The 13,993-nt window shown below is 47.1% G+C and overlaps 1 protein-coding gene across 6 annotated transcripts in view; it reads left to right on the top strand.

Annotated features, from left to right (window-relative positions):
• The first annotated feature begins 957 nt into the window (after positions 1-957).
• The window catches only part of ARHGAP12 (Rho GTPase activating protein 12), a 143,698-nt gene continuing 130,662 nt past the window's right edge, over positions 958-13,993 (top strand). For all 6 annotated transcript variants that reach the window (XM_045006788.1, XM_045006787.1, XM_045006786.1 and 3 more), the window contains exons 1-2: positions 958-1,064; positions 10,025-10,769. In XM_045006788.1, the coding sequence (XP_044862723.1) occupies positions 10,107-10,769 (663 nt within the window). In that variant the 5' untranslated portion in view covers positions 958-1,064; positions 10,025-10,106. The remainder of the gene's footprint in view (positions 1,065-10,024; positions 10,770-13,993) is intronic.

Raw genomic sequence — 13,993 nt, 5'->3', positions numbered from 1 at the left:
TTTGCCTGAGCTCAGTGTGTGAGCCAGATGATGGGGGAACTTGAATGAGGAGATTGTGAGTTCCAGTGCACTGGGTTTTGGAGATCACAGAACACCTAAAGGTAGCAAGACAGGGGGTAAAACCCACCCTGGATTTGTCCCAGCTGGATGTCTTGTGCTAAGAGAGTCATATCACACCCGGACAATGCCCTAACCCCCCCCCCCCACCAGAGACTAAGGCAGTATTGGGCCAGGAGCAGCAAGACCTAAGGCTGGACACCTTGTCCTTTGACCTCTCCATCCAGGGCCGGCTCCAGGCACCAGCTTATCAAGCAGGTGCTTGGGGCGGCCACTCTGGAGACGGGCGGCACTTTCAGGTATTCGGCAGCAATTTGGCAGAGGGTCCCTAACTCCCTCTCGAAGCGAAGGACCTCCCGCTGAATTGCCGCAGATCGCGATCACAGCTTTTTTTTTTTTTTTTTGCTGCTTGGGGCGGCAAAACCCCTGGAGCCGGCCCTGTCTCCATCCCAGTGGCCCCCCTTTGCCAGCCGCTTCCCCTCCCTCCCATCTCCCTTCCCCTCACAGATCCCCACAACCCCCATCTTCTCTCTCTTCCTCCAGGTCCCCACAACCCCCGTCTCCCCCCCCAGCTTCTCTCCCACCCCCCCCCAACCCCCAGCTTCTCTCTCTTCCTCCAGGTCCCCACAACCCCCGTCTCCCCCCCCAGCTCCTCTCCCCCCCCAACCCCCATCTTCTCTCTCGTCCTCCAGGTCCCCACAACCCCTGTCTCCCCCCCAGCTCCTCTCCCACCCCCCACAACCCCCAGCTTCTCTCTCTTCCTCCAGCTCCCCACGCCCCCAGCTGCCCCTAAGCGCCCAGCTGTCCCCGCCCCCGGCACCTTTCCTCTCCACGTCCCTCGCCCCATCCCGCCCCTCCCCCGGCACGTGACGCGGGAGCGCTGACGCCGCGCCGTGCCCTGGAGGAGCTGCCCCTGCGCGAGGAGGAGACGGTGGCAGCGGCGGCGGGGAGGTGGCGGCGGCGGGAGTCGCCGCGCTGAGGCGGGAGCGGAGTCGACGCCCACCCGGGTAAGGTGGCTGCGAGCAGGGGGCTACGGCCAGGCGGGGCAGCGGGGACCCTGCGGGTGGCCCCGGTGGCTGTTGGGAGGCGGCTGCTCCCAGGGGCGCCCCCTGGCTGGCTGCGGCGGGAGGGGGTCTCGGACGGTGCCCCCGAGTCTGTTCCTGGAGGAGCCTGGGGCCCCCACCCCTGCGGTGCCCGGGGGCGGGGGGCCTAGGGGCGCCATGCGGGGCGAGCCGGGCAGCCCTGGCCCGGCCCAGACGGTGACTGGGAGCAGCCGCTTGGAGGATCCCGGTAGCGGGCAGCTGTGGAATAACCTGCCCATAGGGGAAGTGGCTTCCTGGCCCTTGCCCGGGCTGGCTTGTGCCCGGAAGCGTGAAGGCATCGGTCCCTCCTGCGCTGTCGTCCAGGGGCGGCTAGACCCGTGCGGGGCTGGCCTGCTGTGACTCACCGCAACTCCTGGGTCGGCGGGGGCAAAGTGAGTGACACTAGCACTGTTATCCCCCTGCCTTCCCTATACCGACACGCTGGCAGCATAGCCCGGCTTGTGAAGTTGGCAGAGAGAGACTTTACTGAGGAGTTGAAAATGTGAAGTGATTTTGTGTGTGTGTGTGTGTGTGTGTGATGGCACAGGCTGTGTTCAATATTGTTTGGTATATTTTTCGTAGACCTTTGTGTATTTAGATACTGCAGATATACATGTTCACAAATTAGTCACTGGAGCTATGAATGTCTTATGTAATTTTGTTTCACCTGTTAAAACGAATCCTAAGGCTCCAATCAAAACAACTTAAATGCTAATTGAGATGGTAGCCATTACTGTATTTTTCAGATGTCCTTGTTGAATGGTGACTCTAACACGCCCTAAAATAGTTTGAATGCTGCTTGTTTGTATGATTTAATCATAGTGTATAGACACAGAGTTGCTCAGCTATTTATAGCTGGTCATTCTTGTCAACAACATAACAAAAGTGCACAGTGAAAGGCAAGGGGCTGATGTTAGGCTACATGCTCATTACTTTGTACAGTTGATGAAAAGTGGCTTTTAAAAGTGGCTTTGACAACAATTTAAAATATACCATGTACTCAGGAGTCTATAGGCTTAGTCAATAGACAGTTATCAGGAAATTGGATGGTTACTTGTTATGCTTTTAATTTTTAAGGAAGTCTAAACATGGGGAGGGGAGCTTATTCTGCTTGGGAATTGCATCTGTCTCCTAATACTAATGATGGTTTATGTCTGAGGAAGGGAGTAGAGGATTAGACCTGCTTTTTAAAGGGCCTGCAAGTCCCTACTGTCCACATTAGCTGTTTGTGTTTTATATATATGTGCACACTAGCTTGAAATGTGTTTGCCTAAAATTTTGTACAAATACCTGATGCATGTTGACAAGCAAAACTGTTCTGATGAACTTCAGTATGTGAAAATCATTTCTGACAGGGCAGATGTGAGGGGAAAATGGTCTTATAGAAAGTATGGACTTGAGATACTCTGTGATGACATTAAAAAAGAAGTAGCTTTTTGGATATTATAGAAGATTTCTTTAAATTCTGCTCCTAACATGAACATTTATAAAATGCAGAATATATTGCTGACTTCCTTTGTTATTCCCTCAGTCACTGAATATATTGAAAAGCTTTAAAGAGTGATCAGCTAATTTTTGTTTTTGATCATGAAAAATAAGAAATAGTGCCTCACTGGAGAAATTTGAATAAAAGACTAAATTCATCCCTGATATAACAAGAATTACACAAAGGGTTTAATTCTGTCCTTAAACTAAGTATATCCTGGGACCATATTCAAGAAATGCGGTTGCAGCAAATATTTTTGAGGGTGCTGAAAGGACAAATTCAAGGGGAAAAAATCCACCCAATATAGAGATAATTGGGTGGATTTTATATTTCATCTGACCTTCAGTTGGTAACAATTTATGACAGATGTTCTCAAATATGGTTTCTGTGGCTGACTTTCTTGTTTGTGCAGCAACATCATTAATGTATTCATCGCAGCTGTAGGGAATAATGCTTGTCAATGAAATATCTATTGCAGAGGTGGTACAAGAACCAAGCCATTGTTTTTGTGTGGCTCACATAAACAGTGGCTATTGTTTGGGGTCATAACAGTAGCTTTTCAAAATTACTCCTAAAAATCTAAGTAATTGTAAAAAAAAATTCTGATATTCCTCAAACAACTCTTGGGAAAGGAGTCCAGTTCGTAGAAGCTTAGGTCTGGCTATACTTGCAAATGTAGAGCGCTTTGAGTTAAACCAGCCTTCGAAGAGCGCAGTAGGGAAAGCGCTGCAGGCTGTCCACACTGACAGCTGCAAGTGCATTGGCGTGTCCACATTTGCGGCACTTGCGGCGGCATTGGGAGCGGTACATTGTGGGCAGCTATCCCACTGAGCACCTCTTCTCATTTTGGTGCTATGGCTTGTGGGAAGGGGGCGGGAGGTGCGGGGCATTTGGGGTCCTGTCCCAAAGCCCCGTGATGCATCCGTTCGAATCCCAGCAATCCCTCTGCTTCCATCCACATTTGGTGCAATCTTTCAACGTATTTTGTACTGTGCGCTCTGTCTTCCCCTTCGGTCTGTGGGAATGGAGCCCGAACTGCTGAGGAATATGCTGATCTATTGCAATCTGGAACCTGGCAACGCCAGACAGCCATCGATTGGTCGCTAACCAGTTTGGAGTGGGGAGTTCACTGTTGGAATCGTGTTGATGCAAGTTTGCAGGGCCATTAATGCTCAGAAGAACCGTGACTCTGGGTAACTTGCATGACGTGGCTGGCTTTGCACAAATGGGTTTCCCTAATTACGGAGGGGTGATAGATGGGATGCATATTCCAATTCTGGCACCAATCCACCTAGCCTCCCAGTACATTAATCGGAAGGGCTATTTTTCTGTGGTTCTCCAGGCACTTTTGGATCACCATGGGGGTTTCATTGACATTAACGCAGGCTGGCCCGAAAAGGTGCATGGTGCACGCATCTTTCGGAACACTGGCCTGTTCAGGAAGCTGCAAGCCAGGACTTTTTTTCAAAGACCAGAAGATCCGCGTGCTATACTGTCCAATACATTTGTGAAGGGAAGGGTGAAAGGGTACGTCCAGACTACCCGCCGTATCGGCGGGTAGCGATCGATTGATTGGGGATCGATATATCGCGTCTCATCGAGATGTGATATATTGATCCCCGAACGCGCTCCCCGTCGACTCTGGAACTCCACCGGAGTGCGCGGCGGTAGTGGAGTTGATGGGGGAGCCACAGACGTCGATCCTGCACTGTGAGGACGGGAGGCAAGTCGGAATAAGATATGGCAACTTCAGCTACGGTATTCCCATAGCTGAAGTTGCGTATCTTACATTGACACCCCCCCAATGTAGACCAGGCCAAATATTCACTCAGGCATGGCACTCGGAGGTTCAACACCTGGAGGCTGAATTTGAACAGCCAGAGAGCAGGGCTATTAGAGGGGCCTAGCGTGAGGCTGCAAGGATTTAGTGATGCCTTGAGGGAGCAATTTGAGGTTGAAAGCCACCAGTAATGTCTGGTGCCCTGCACAGGAGTGAAGTGCAATGGTTCCAATGTGAGTAGTAATCTGTTTTTGCTACGTATGATACACGGACTTGCAGTGCCTGTTGCTTTCCTGGGCTAAGGTATCTTACTTTATGCAATAATAATGTTTTCAAAGCAAGAAAATGCATTTATTGAAAAGAAACACAGCTGCGTGGGAAACAGAAAGGACAAGGGGGTAGGGAACGGTACAATCACAGATTTGCGTATGTCCTGTTGTTCTACTCAGCCTTCCTGTCTGGAGTTCTGTGCAATGAGTGCTTCACTTTAGGATGGCTATACTTCATGGTGATGGGGGTTGAGTGCAGTGGGTAAGGGTCGTAGTTTTCAGGGCTGGGTGGTGAAGCTACAGGTGTTGGAGGCAGCTGGTGGCGATAAGAACCCTGATGTTGGGGAAAGTGGGTTGGAGGTGACATGGGGGCACAAGGTAAAGATTTCTGGTACAAGGGCTGCGGGGGTGGGGGTGCAGTAGTGGTCCGCCTGCATGGCTACGAGTGCCTGGGTCAAGTCCGCTTGGTGCTCCGTGATGATTATCAGCCTCTACGTGCTTTGGTGCCGGCCATCCGCATTCTGCTGGAGGCCTCTCCTTTCACTGCTGCCCTTTTTGATTTTCATTAAGGGAGCGCTGCATGACTTCATGCAGCGTGGCCTCTTCCTGGTTCTTTGCAACCTCTCAGCAGGTGATAACAGACGGCTGAGATCTCAAGGTTGCATCTGTAAAGGCAAAATGCAACACTTAACAGAGGCAGCATTGTTCACATCAGACAGAGCAAGGATTCCCCTGTACTTAAGGAGGGCAAGCACAGTCTACACAATAGCATAATTTGCCCATTCCAAAGTGAGTGCACATAACCTCCGGGAGCCCCAAAATGGTGAGTAAGCACAGGGTCAAGGGGGACTGATTCTTTCATGGCTGTACTGTCCTCTGGGTTTCTGTGCCTTGGGGAGAGCCAAAAGCTGCAGGGGGCCCCTATACTGAACACTGTCCCCACATTTTCCGCAGGAGTTCGTCCTGGAAGATATCTCGCTGCTGAGGTGACCTGGGAAGCAAGGGAGGGTCTTCTACTACAATGTGGCTTCCGCCCTGGCCCATATGCAGCTTGCCTGTATGCAGCAATGGTGTCCCCCCCCCCCCAGCCCTTCATGGCACAGTGGCGCGGGCATGTTAGCCTGACTGGGACAAGGACCACAGTGGCTCTCCCAGGAAACCTGTGCAAGCCCATTGCCCAAGTTCTGGATGAGACCTTTGAAGAGATCACTGAGGCCGATTACTGCGATGTGAGAGAGCACATCAATGCCCTATTCCGCATCTAGGCATGCATGCAGCCCTAACCCTCCTTGCCCCAAGAGCTCACACTGAATAACTTCCTTCCCAAAATAAAAGCTGCCTACTGGGAACCTCCTCTGGTGTTTGTCCTTCCCCAAGCACTGGCCGCCGCGACTGGCTACCTTCCTCCTGGCTGCATGCATCTAGGGATGACGGGGTGTCTTCCTCCTCAGCATCCTTGCTCCTGCTTTGCTTCTCCTCCTCCTGCCTTGTTGGACTGAGCTCTGAAGTGTCCAGGGTGGTACTCGGAGTGGAAGTGGGGTCACCCCCAAGTATTGCGTCCAACTCTTTGTAAAAATGGCAGGTCACGGGGGCAGCAGCGGAGTGGCTGTTTGCCTCGTGGGCTTTGCTGTAGGCATTCCGTAGCTCCTTCACTTTAACCCTGCACTGCAGAGCGTCCCGGTCATGGCCCCTTTCCATCATGTCCCTTGATATCTGCCCAACGGTATCGTAATTTCTGTAGCTGGAGAGCAGCTGGGACTGGACATCATCCTCCCCCCAAACACTGATGAGGTCCAGCACCTCGCCATTGCGCCATACTGGGGATCGCCTGGCGCGTGGAGGTATGGTCACCTGGAAAGATTCGCTGAGGGCACTCTGCGCCTGGCTGAGCAAACAGGAAGGGGATTTTCAAAATTCCCAGAGAATTTAAAGGGTGGGGTCTGATGGTTGGTCACCTGAGGGCAGGGCAGTAGAGTTCAAACTGATGATCAGAGTGGCTAGAACAGGCATTGTGGGACACTTCTGGAGGCTGATCAGAGCATATTAACAGACCAGGGCACCCACATTGGCGCCACGGTGCTCCAGCGGGGGCGCATCAAACGTTATTCCACTCGCCGAGGTGGAGTACCAGGAACGCTCTAGCCGTGGAGTCAGAGCGCTCTACATGCCTTGCCAATGTGGATGCGTCGTGAGTTAGAGTGCACTGGGCTGCTTTAATGTGCTCTAACTCGCAAGTGTAGCCATGCCCTTAGAAATGCAGTCAATACACAACTGCACTAACTGCTATGACAGCAACCCAGCAACCACACACGGGGAGATCTTTGCTCTTTGTGTAGAGTAGTGCTGATATTTGAAGATGGGAAGTGCTGTGGAATCTGAGGAAGTAGCTGAGCTACATAGAGTACTTATTTCAGGCCTTATCTGAAAGTTGCACAGATTTAACTAAAGGTGGGTTTTAAAATCAATTTAAACTCATGCAAGTCTGTGTAGTCACTCTTATTTTAGTTTGAGAGTCTTATTTCAGTGTAGATTACCGTATTTTCCGGTGTATAAGGTGACAGGGCGTATAAGACGACCCCCTAATTTTACAGTTAAAATATAGGTTTTGGCCTATATTCGCCCTATAAGACGACCCCCCCTTCCGAGGGGGGGAGCCCAGAGCCTTTTAAATCCCAGCCGCAGCCGGGAATCAGAGGGCTCTGGGCTGCCCGCTGCGGCGGGGAGCCCAGAGCCTTTTAAATCCCAGCCGCGGCGGGGAATCAGAGGGCTCTGGGCTGCCCGCTGCGGCGGGGAGCCCAGAGCCTTTTAAATCCCAGCCGCGGCGGGGAGTCAGAGGGCTCTGGGCTGCCCGCTGCGGCGGGGAGCACAGAGCCTTTTAAATCCCAGCCGCCCGCTGTTTATACCCGGCGTATAAGACGACCCCCGATTTTTGGGGGTTGTTTTTTAATATAGAAAGTCGTCTTATACGCCGGAATATACGGTACATTTTTTTACAGAGTTTTGCTAAACTGAAATAAACTATTAAACCAACCTAAAAGTGTTTACATGCAGATTTACACCAATTTTAAGTAAATTGGTTTAAAAAAGCAACTTTAGTTATAGTAGTGCAAATTTGTGCTTAGACAAGGCCCCAGATTATTTATGGATGAATCTCTTCTGGCAGGGGTATGTGTCTGACAATGAGGGAATTGTCATAACAAACCCATTATTCCATTAAAATTGGATAAGTCTTTTTATGAGAGAGAGAGAGAGAGAGACTAAATTTTGGACCTGAGGCTCCTGAATCATGGCCAGAAGAGGGCTTTTTTTTCCCCCATAAAACCTACCCAATATTGAGTATGTCCTTACACAATTTAATGGATAATCACTGTCTCTGTGTTGTGAAGTGTTCCATTTCCCCTAGGAAATGGGTGACCTAAAAGATTTTCTGCATGAGCTCTTAATCTAAAAATCTAACTTAATATGTTTTAACTGCTTCAGTTCCTATTATATAGGTAGTATAATTGTATTCTGCATAGTACATCACCTTAGGATGGCACAAATGCCTTGTAGAGTGGGGGAACTTAATTACTACCAGACTATAAGGATGTTGTCAGTGGTTTTAAATGCACTCTGGCACCCAGGCTTTCCTTGACCAAACAAACAAGTATAGATACTGATCTCGGTCCTGTTGTCAGTGGTGAATTTTCTTATTGACTACAGTGTGATCAGTAGGGGTCCATTCAGTAACATTAATCTCGTGAATCAGGTTTCCAGATACATTAAAATATCAAAGCCTACAGATGTACTCTGTAGAGGAAGTTGCTTCAAGTAATACTTAAAACACACATACACAGCACTTTCCATCTGAGGATCTCAAAGCACTTTACCATAGTGGGAATTTATTATCATTTTACAGATGATGGGGTGGGTGGGTGGAACTGAGCGACAGAGAAGTTACAGAACTTGATCCACTGTATCACTTTAGGCAGTGACAAAGTCAGGAATAAATCAAGAATTCTCAACTCCAGTCGTATGTGCTCGCTTCTAGACTACACTAGCATTACTTGCTTGGAAAGGATGCCTAAACTTTTATCACAGAGGTTTGACAGTACCTCCTTACTTTGAAGTATCAGAAGATGGGCATGTGGAAGGGAGAGAGTTCCTTGTACAGGGATCTATTTGGCCAATACAGAAGAGGTGTTTATAGCACTTGAATAGCAAGGATTGCTGGCGTGTCACAAGTTCGTTGGTTTGCCGGGAGAATGATTAAGGGGACTAATGAGTAATTCTGGGAACTCTGAAAGGGTCCTCAGAGGACTTATTGGGACCAGAGAAAGGGAGGCAAAATAAGCAAACCAGCCCTTCTCCTTCTGAAGACTTAATTATAAGAGAAGTCACACTGTTCCATGAAGAATTTAAGCTTTTACGTAAGTAAGCGATTGACTCAAGAGCTAAAAAAAACACTGATCTTCTTTGCTAAGTAACAGAAACAATAGGCTTAATAGGTAGCTTGCAGATAGTAAGAGGGTCATGAGCATAGGAGGGCAGAAGTTGTGACTAGGGTTGCCAACCCTCCTGGTTTTGCTGGGAGTCACTGAAGCCAAACCAGGAGATTTTAGGTGCTAAAAGTCTGGCGGTGCAGTGGGGGAAAGGCAGGCTCCCTGGCTCCACGCTGCTCCAGGAAGCAGCCCGCACATCCCTAGGGAGCCCAGGGGGTCTCTGTGTGCTGCCTCCGCCCTGAGCGCCAACTCTGCAACTCCCATTGGCCGGAAACTGTGGCCAATGGGAGCTGTGGGGGCGGTGCCTGTGGGCAGGGGCAGCGCGTGGAGACCTCCTGGCCCCTCTCTCTAGGAGCTGTTGCCAGATGGATATGCCAGTCGCTTTTGGGAGCTGCCAGAGCACCGCCTGGCCAGAGCCCTCATCCCCTCTCACACCCCAACCCTCTGCCCCAGCCCAGAGCCTGCACCCCAACTCCCTCCCAAGAGCCTGCACCCCTACCGCTTGCCTCATCCTGATGAAAGAGAGGGAGGGGGGGAAAGAGAGGGAGGGGGGGAGAGCAAGCAACAGAGGGAGATGGGTTGGAGTTAGCGGGGGCATGACCTTGGAGAAAGTGTGGGGCGGGTGGGGCAAAGGTGTTTGGGTTTGTGGGATTACAGTTGGCAACTCTAGAGACCATTGTTTCCACTGTTTTACTTTCATAAAGAGTGTCTCAGCTATGATCTTAGAGTTGTTTTCTTATCACACTGTTATTATTTGTTGAAAGACTTAGATAATTAATGCAATATGTAGTATTAATTTTGAAACCACTTTTCCCTCAGACATTTTAGGCAATTGACTAGTGACAGTTTTGTTTTTGTTTTTCTTATAGCTCTACGGATACAAACAGAAAAAACAAGTCATGATGTGCCTTATCTTTCGCCTGGAAACGTGAATATCTCTTTCAGATAGAGATGGCTGACAAAGCTGGAAAGGTCCTCCCAGGACCACTGTACATTGAAGTGGAGTATGATTATGAGTATGAGGCAAAGGATAAAAAGATTGTGATAAAACAAGGGGAGAGATACATCTTAGTGAAAAAGACTAATGATGATTGGTGGCAAGTCAAAAGGGATGAAAATTCCAAGCCCTTTTATGTGCCAGCACAGTATGTGAAAGAAGTAACACGAAAAGCACTAATGCCACCTGTTAAACAATCAGGTGGTCTGCCAAATAGCTCTTTGAAACTGATGCATAGTTTACAGAGGTCGACAGAAAATGTGAACAAGTCGCCAGAGCTTTCTAGTTTTGGAAAATCCTCTCCAGTGTCTGGCCTAGTTCGTGATGCCAATCAGAATCTGGGACCAAATAGTAGCCCAGATCAAAATCTTGGCCTGAGCCTGGACCTTGCCCAAAATAATGGAAAACTTAACAGTGAGTTGCAGTCCCCCAAGGTTTCCAGCCAGTACAGGTCTCTCTCTCTGGGCCATTTCACTTGTCAAGAGTTCATGGAAATAGAGAAGACCAGCTTCTCACATGAACAGTCCTGTGATTCAGCAGGGGAAAGCTCAGAAAAAGTCCATCAGGATTCAGAGTCTGGAGATGAACTCAGTAGCAGCTCCACAGAACAAGTGCAGGTAAGCTTGAAAAGGATCTAAGTGGATTTTTTTCTTTCTCAATTATACATCTTTGATGTAGTTTACTATTGGTTTTTAATTTGCTTCCTAAATAGAAAGAATTGGAAGATTGAGGTGAAATCTTCATTTCATATTTTTCATTTCATCGTAGCATGGCATTGATTTGTCAAGTTAGAAAAATTGGCATGTAGAATTTGTGTAACAAAAAGTACTTTGCTTTGTGCTCTTATTCTCACTTGCAATGTCCTTGGAAATTAATGGCATAGAAGAACTTCAATTAGAACTATTTTTTTTTCAGTGTTGAACGTGCAATTGGAGATGTGAATTTAACCAGTTCTTAACGATTCTTCCCTAGAGGAAGCAAGCCCAGTGCTGTTAATTTCAACTTCTGGGTTCACTGAACTTTAGTCCAGATGCATGTGATGGTCACTAGCCATTGTCATTGATTTCTTAAGTATATTGCATGTAGGTAATTTGCGAAGTATGGAAAGCTGAATGTAATTAATGGCTTAGTGGCTATGAAATGGTACTTTTAAAAGTTAATGCTCACACTTAGTGTGAAAATATCTCAAGAACATTCCTATCTAGCCTTGAAATTAACTAATGGAAACTGACATATTTGAGTTTTAATTCAGAGATGTGCTGAGATATGAAAGAAGTAGTGATGGTAAGAGTGGCTTCTTACCAAAGCCAGTTAGTGACAGCTTTAAAAAAAATTGACTCTTTAGGCTAAAAGGCAAGATACCAGGGTTGCTATACCATTGGTTATCTTAGTAGAGTCTCTTTTGGCTTACTAGGGAATGGGCTGGGGAGTTCACCAGTTTTTTTTCCCCGTAAGGCAGGGGTCTCAAACTCAATTTACCTTCGGGCCAGGGCCAGTCCTCAAATCTTCCAAGCGGGCCAATAATGTCACTGAAGATGGTGTTCAGAAAAGGAAACAATTGTATTGTATTTTTTATTTTGAATATCTTATAAAGTTGTAGAAATAATAAAACTGTCATACAATTGTTCGCCTGCCAGAGAGTTTTTAGTGTTTGCCAGACACCTGGCAACACTTCAGTTCTGTCAGTTTGTTGATGTTTGGCCTCAGTGACTGAGAAGTTGAAACTTTCAGGATTGTAGCAAGGTGTGCATCAGATAGTTGTGTTCGGTATTTTGACTTGTTTATATTCATTGTGGGGAAAAAAGTGACACTACCTCTAAGGCTGACTCTGCCCGGCAGTTAATGATGCTGCCTCCATGGCTGACTCTGCCTGGCGACTAGTGATAGTATCTCTGGCTGGGGGAGAGGGACAATGGGAGCTGCGGGGGCTGTGCTTGAAAGCAGCGTGGCTGCATGTGTCTCTCCTCCACGGGCTGCAGTCGGGAGGTTCTCAGGCTGCAGATGGCCTGCGGGCTGGGACTTTGAGACCCCTGCCATAAGGGCTGCTAGAGAGCCATTGACTGGTAATGGCAATTTGACACTATAGTTCTAGACCATTTGAACCATTAACATAGAAATGTAAGGCTCTGTGTGCTTTTTCCAGTTGGAGAGGTCACTTTAAACAGTGATATACATTATCTCTGTAATCAATTCTACGTTTTCCCATGCTTGCTGTGATACTGTAGCTTGAGTACATACTGACAAACATTGATTATAGTAAATCAATTTATCAGCAACTATTTAACACCCAAATATATTTTAGTTTAAGGATGGTATTCAAATAAGGGTAGACTGTAATTTTAGAAATGAAATCTTGATTATATGGCTGTTAGCTGGAATCAGTTTGCTGAAAAGCCACAATTAAGACAGTTTTCTTTTAGGAAATTCCACAGCATAACTTGCAAAGCTTTGTTACACTGCTCAGTTAACAAGAACCAGTACAGTTGGTCACCCGGACCTGACACACATACATTTGGATTAGTGGTACATTAATCTAGTATCCTGACTGATAATCTAGTATCCTGGCCAGTATTAGATGCTTCAGAGGAATGTACAAGGAACATTGTATTGGACAGTGCCACTACCCCACTTGGCAATTTATTAAGACAATGTTTTTCTTAATCCCATTCAATGAGAGGTTGGCTTATGCACTGAATCATGAGTATTTGTATCCCTTAAAACTTTCTAACCAATAAAATATAAAGGTGAGTGTTCTTGTTATATGTACAATTCTTTTTTGTATCCTACTGGTCTCCCCATCTCAAAAGATACATTAGAATTGGAAAAGACAGAGAAGGGCAACAAAAATGATCAGGGGTATGGAACAGCTTCTGTATCAGAAGAGATTGGAAAAACCTGGGACTTCTCAGTTTGGAAAAGAGATGACTAAAAGGGGATATGATAGAGGTCTATATAATCTTGACTGGTGTGGAGAAAGTGACTAAGGAACTATGATTTACTCCTTCACATAACACATGAATTAGGGGGTCACCAAATGAAATTAATATGCAGCAGGTTTAAAACAAACAAAATTAAGTAGTTCTTCACACAACACACATCCGAAGAAGTGGGTATTCACGAAAGCTCATGCTGCAAAATGTCTGTTAGTCTATAAGGTGCCACAGGATTCTTTGCTGCTTTTACAGAACCAGACTAACACGGCTACCCCTCTGATACTTGACACAACACACAGTTATCCTTTGGAACTCATTGCCAGGGGATGTTGTGAAAGACAAAACTCAAGCAGGGTTCAAAAAAGAACTAGATAAGTTTATGGAGGATAGGTCAATCCATGGCTATTAGCTAGGATGGTCAGGAATGCAATCCCATGCTCTGAGTGTCCCTAGCTTCAGCTTGACAGAAGCTGGAAGTGGATGACGGGATGGATCACTTGATGACTGCCTGCTCTGTTCAATCCCTCTGAAGCACCTGGCATTGGCCATTATCGGAAGACCGGATACTGGACCAGATGGACCATTGGTCTGACCCTGGATGGCTGTTCTTATGTATTAAACTGTTGGCCTCTAATTTGAGGCATTGTGTTCCATGGATTATGGTTGTCTTTGTTTATTAAGGTGGTTCCCTTTCATTTTCATTGTCCTTTTGTCTTGCATAATGAGAAGGGATAAATAGGATCACTGGATATATTTTCTCCATATTGTTAATTTTATATATTGCTACCATGTCCTCATTTATTTAGCCTTTGAACTGTCACACTTAAAAAAACTGAAAGTGTGAACTTTTAAAGCAACATGTTTTATGAACTGCCATTGAGAGCAAACTGCACCACAGAGAACTATTA

The sequence above is a fragment of the Mauremys mutica genome, chromosome 2 (assembly GCF_020497125.1).
Source record: "Mauremys mutica isolate MM-2020 ecotype Southern chromosome 2, ASM2049712v1, whole genome shotgun sequence".
NCBI classification, from domain to species: Eukaryota; Metazoa; Chordata; order Testudines; family Geoemydidae; genus Mauremys; species Mauremys mutica.
This window is presented reverse-complemented; position numbering and strand designations above follow the sequence as displayed.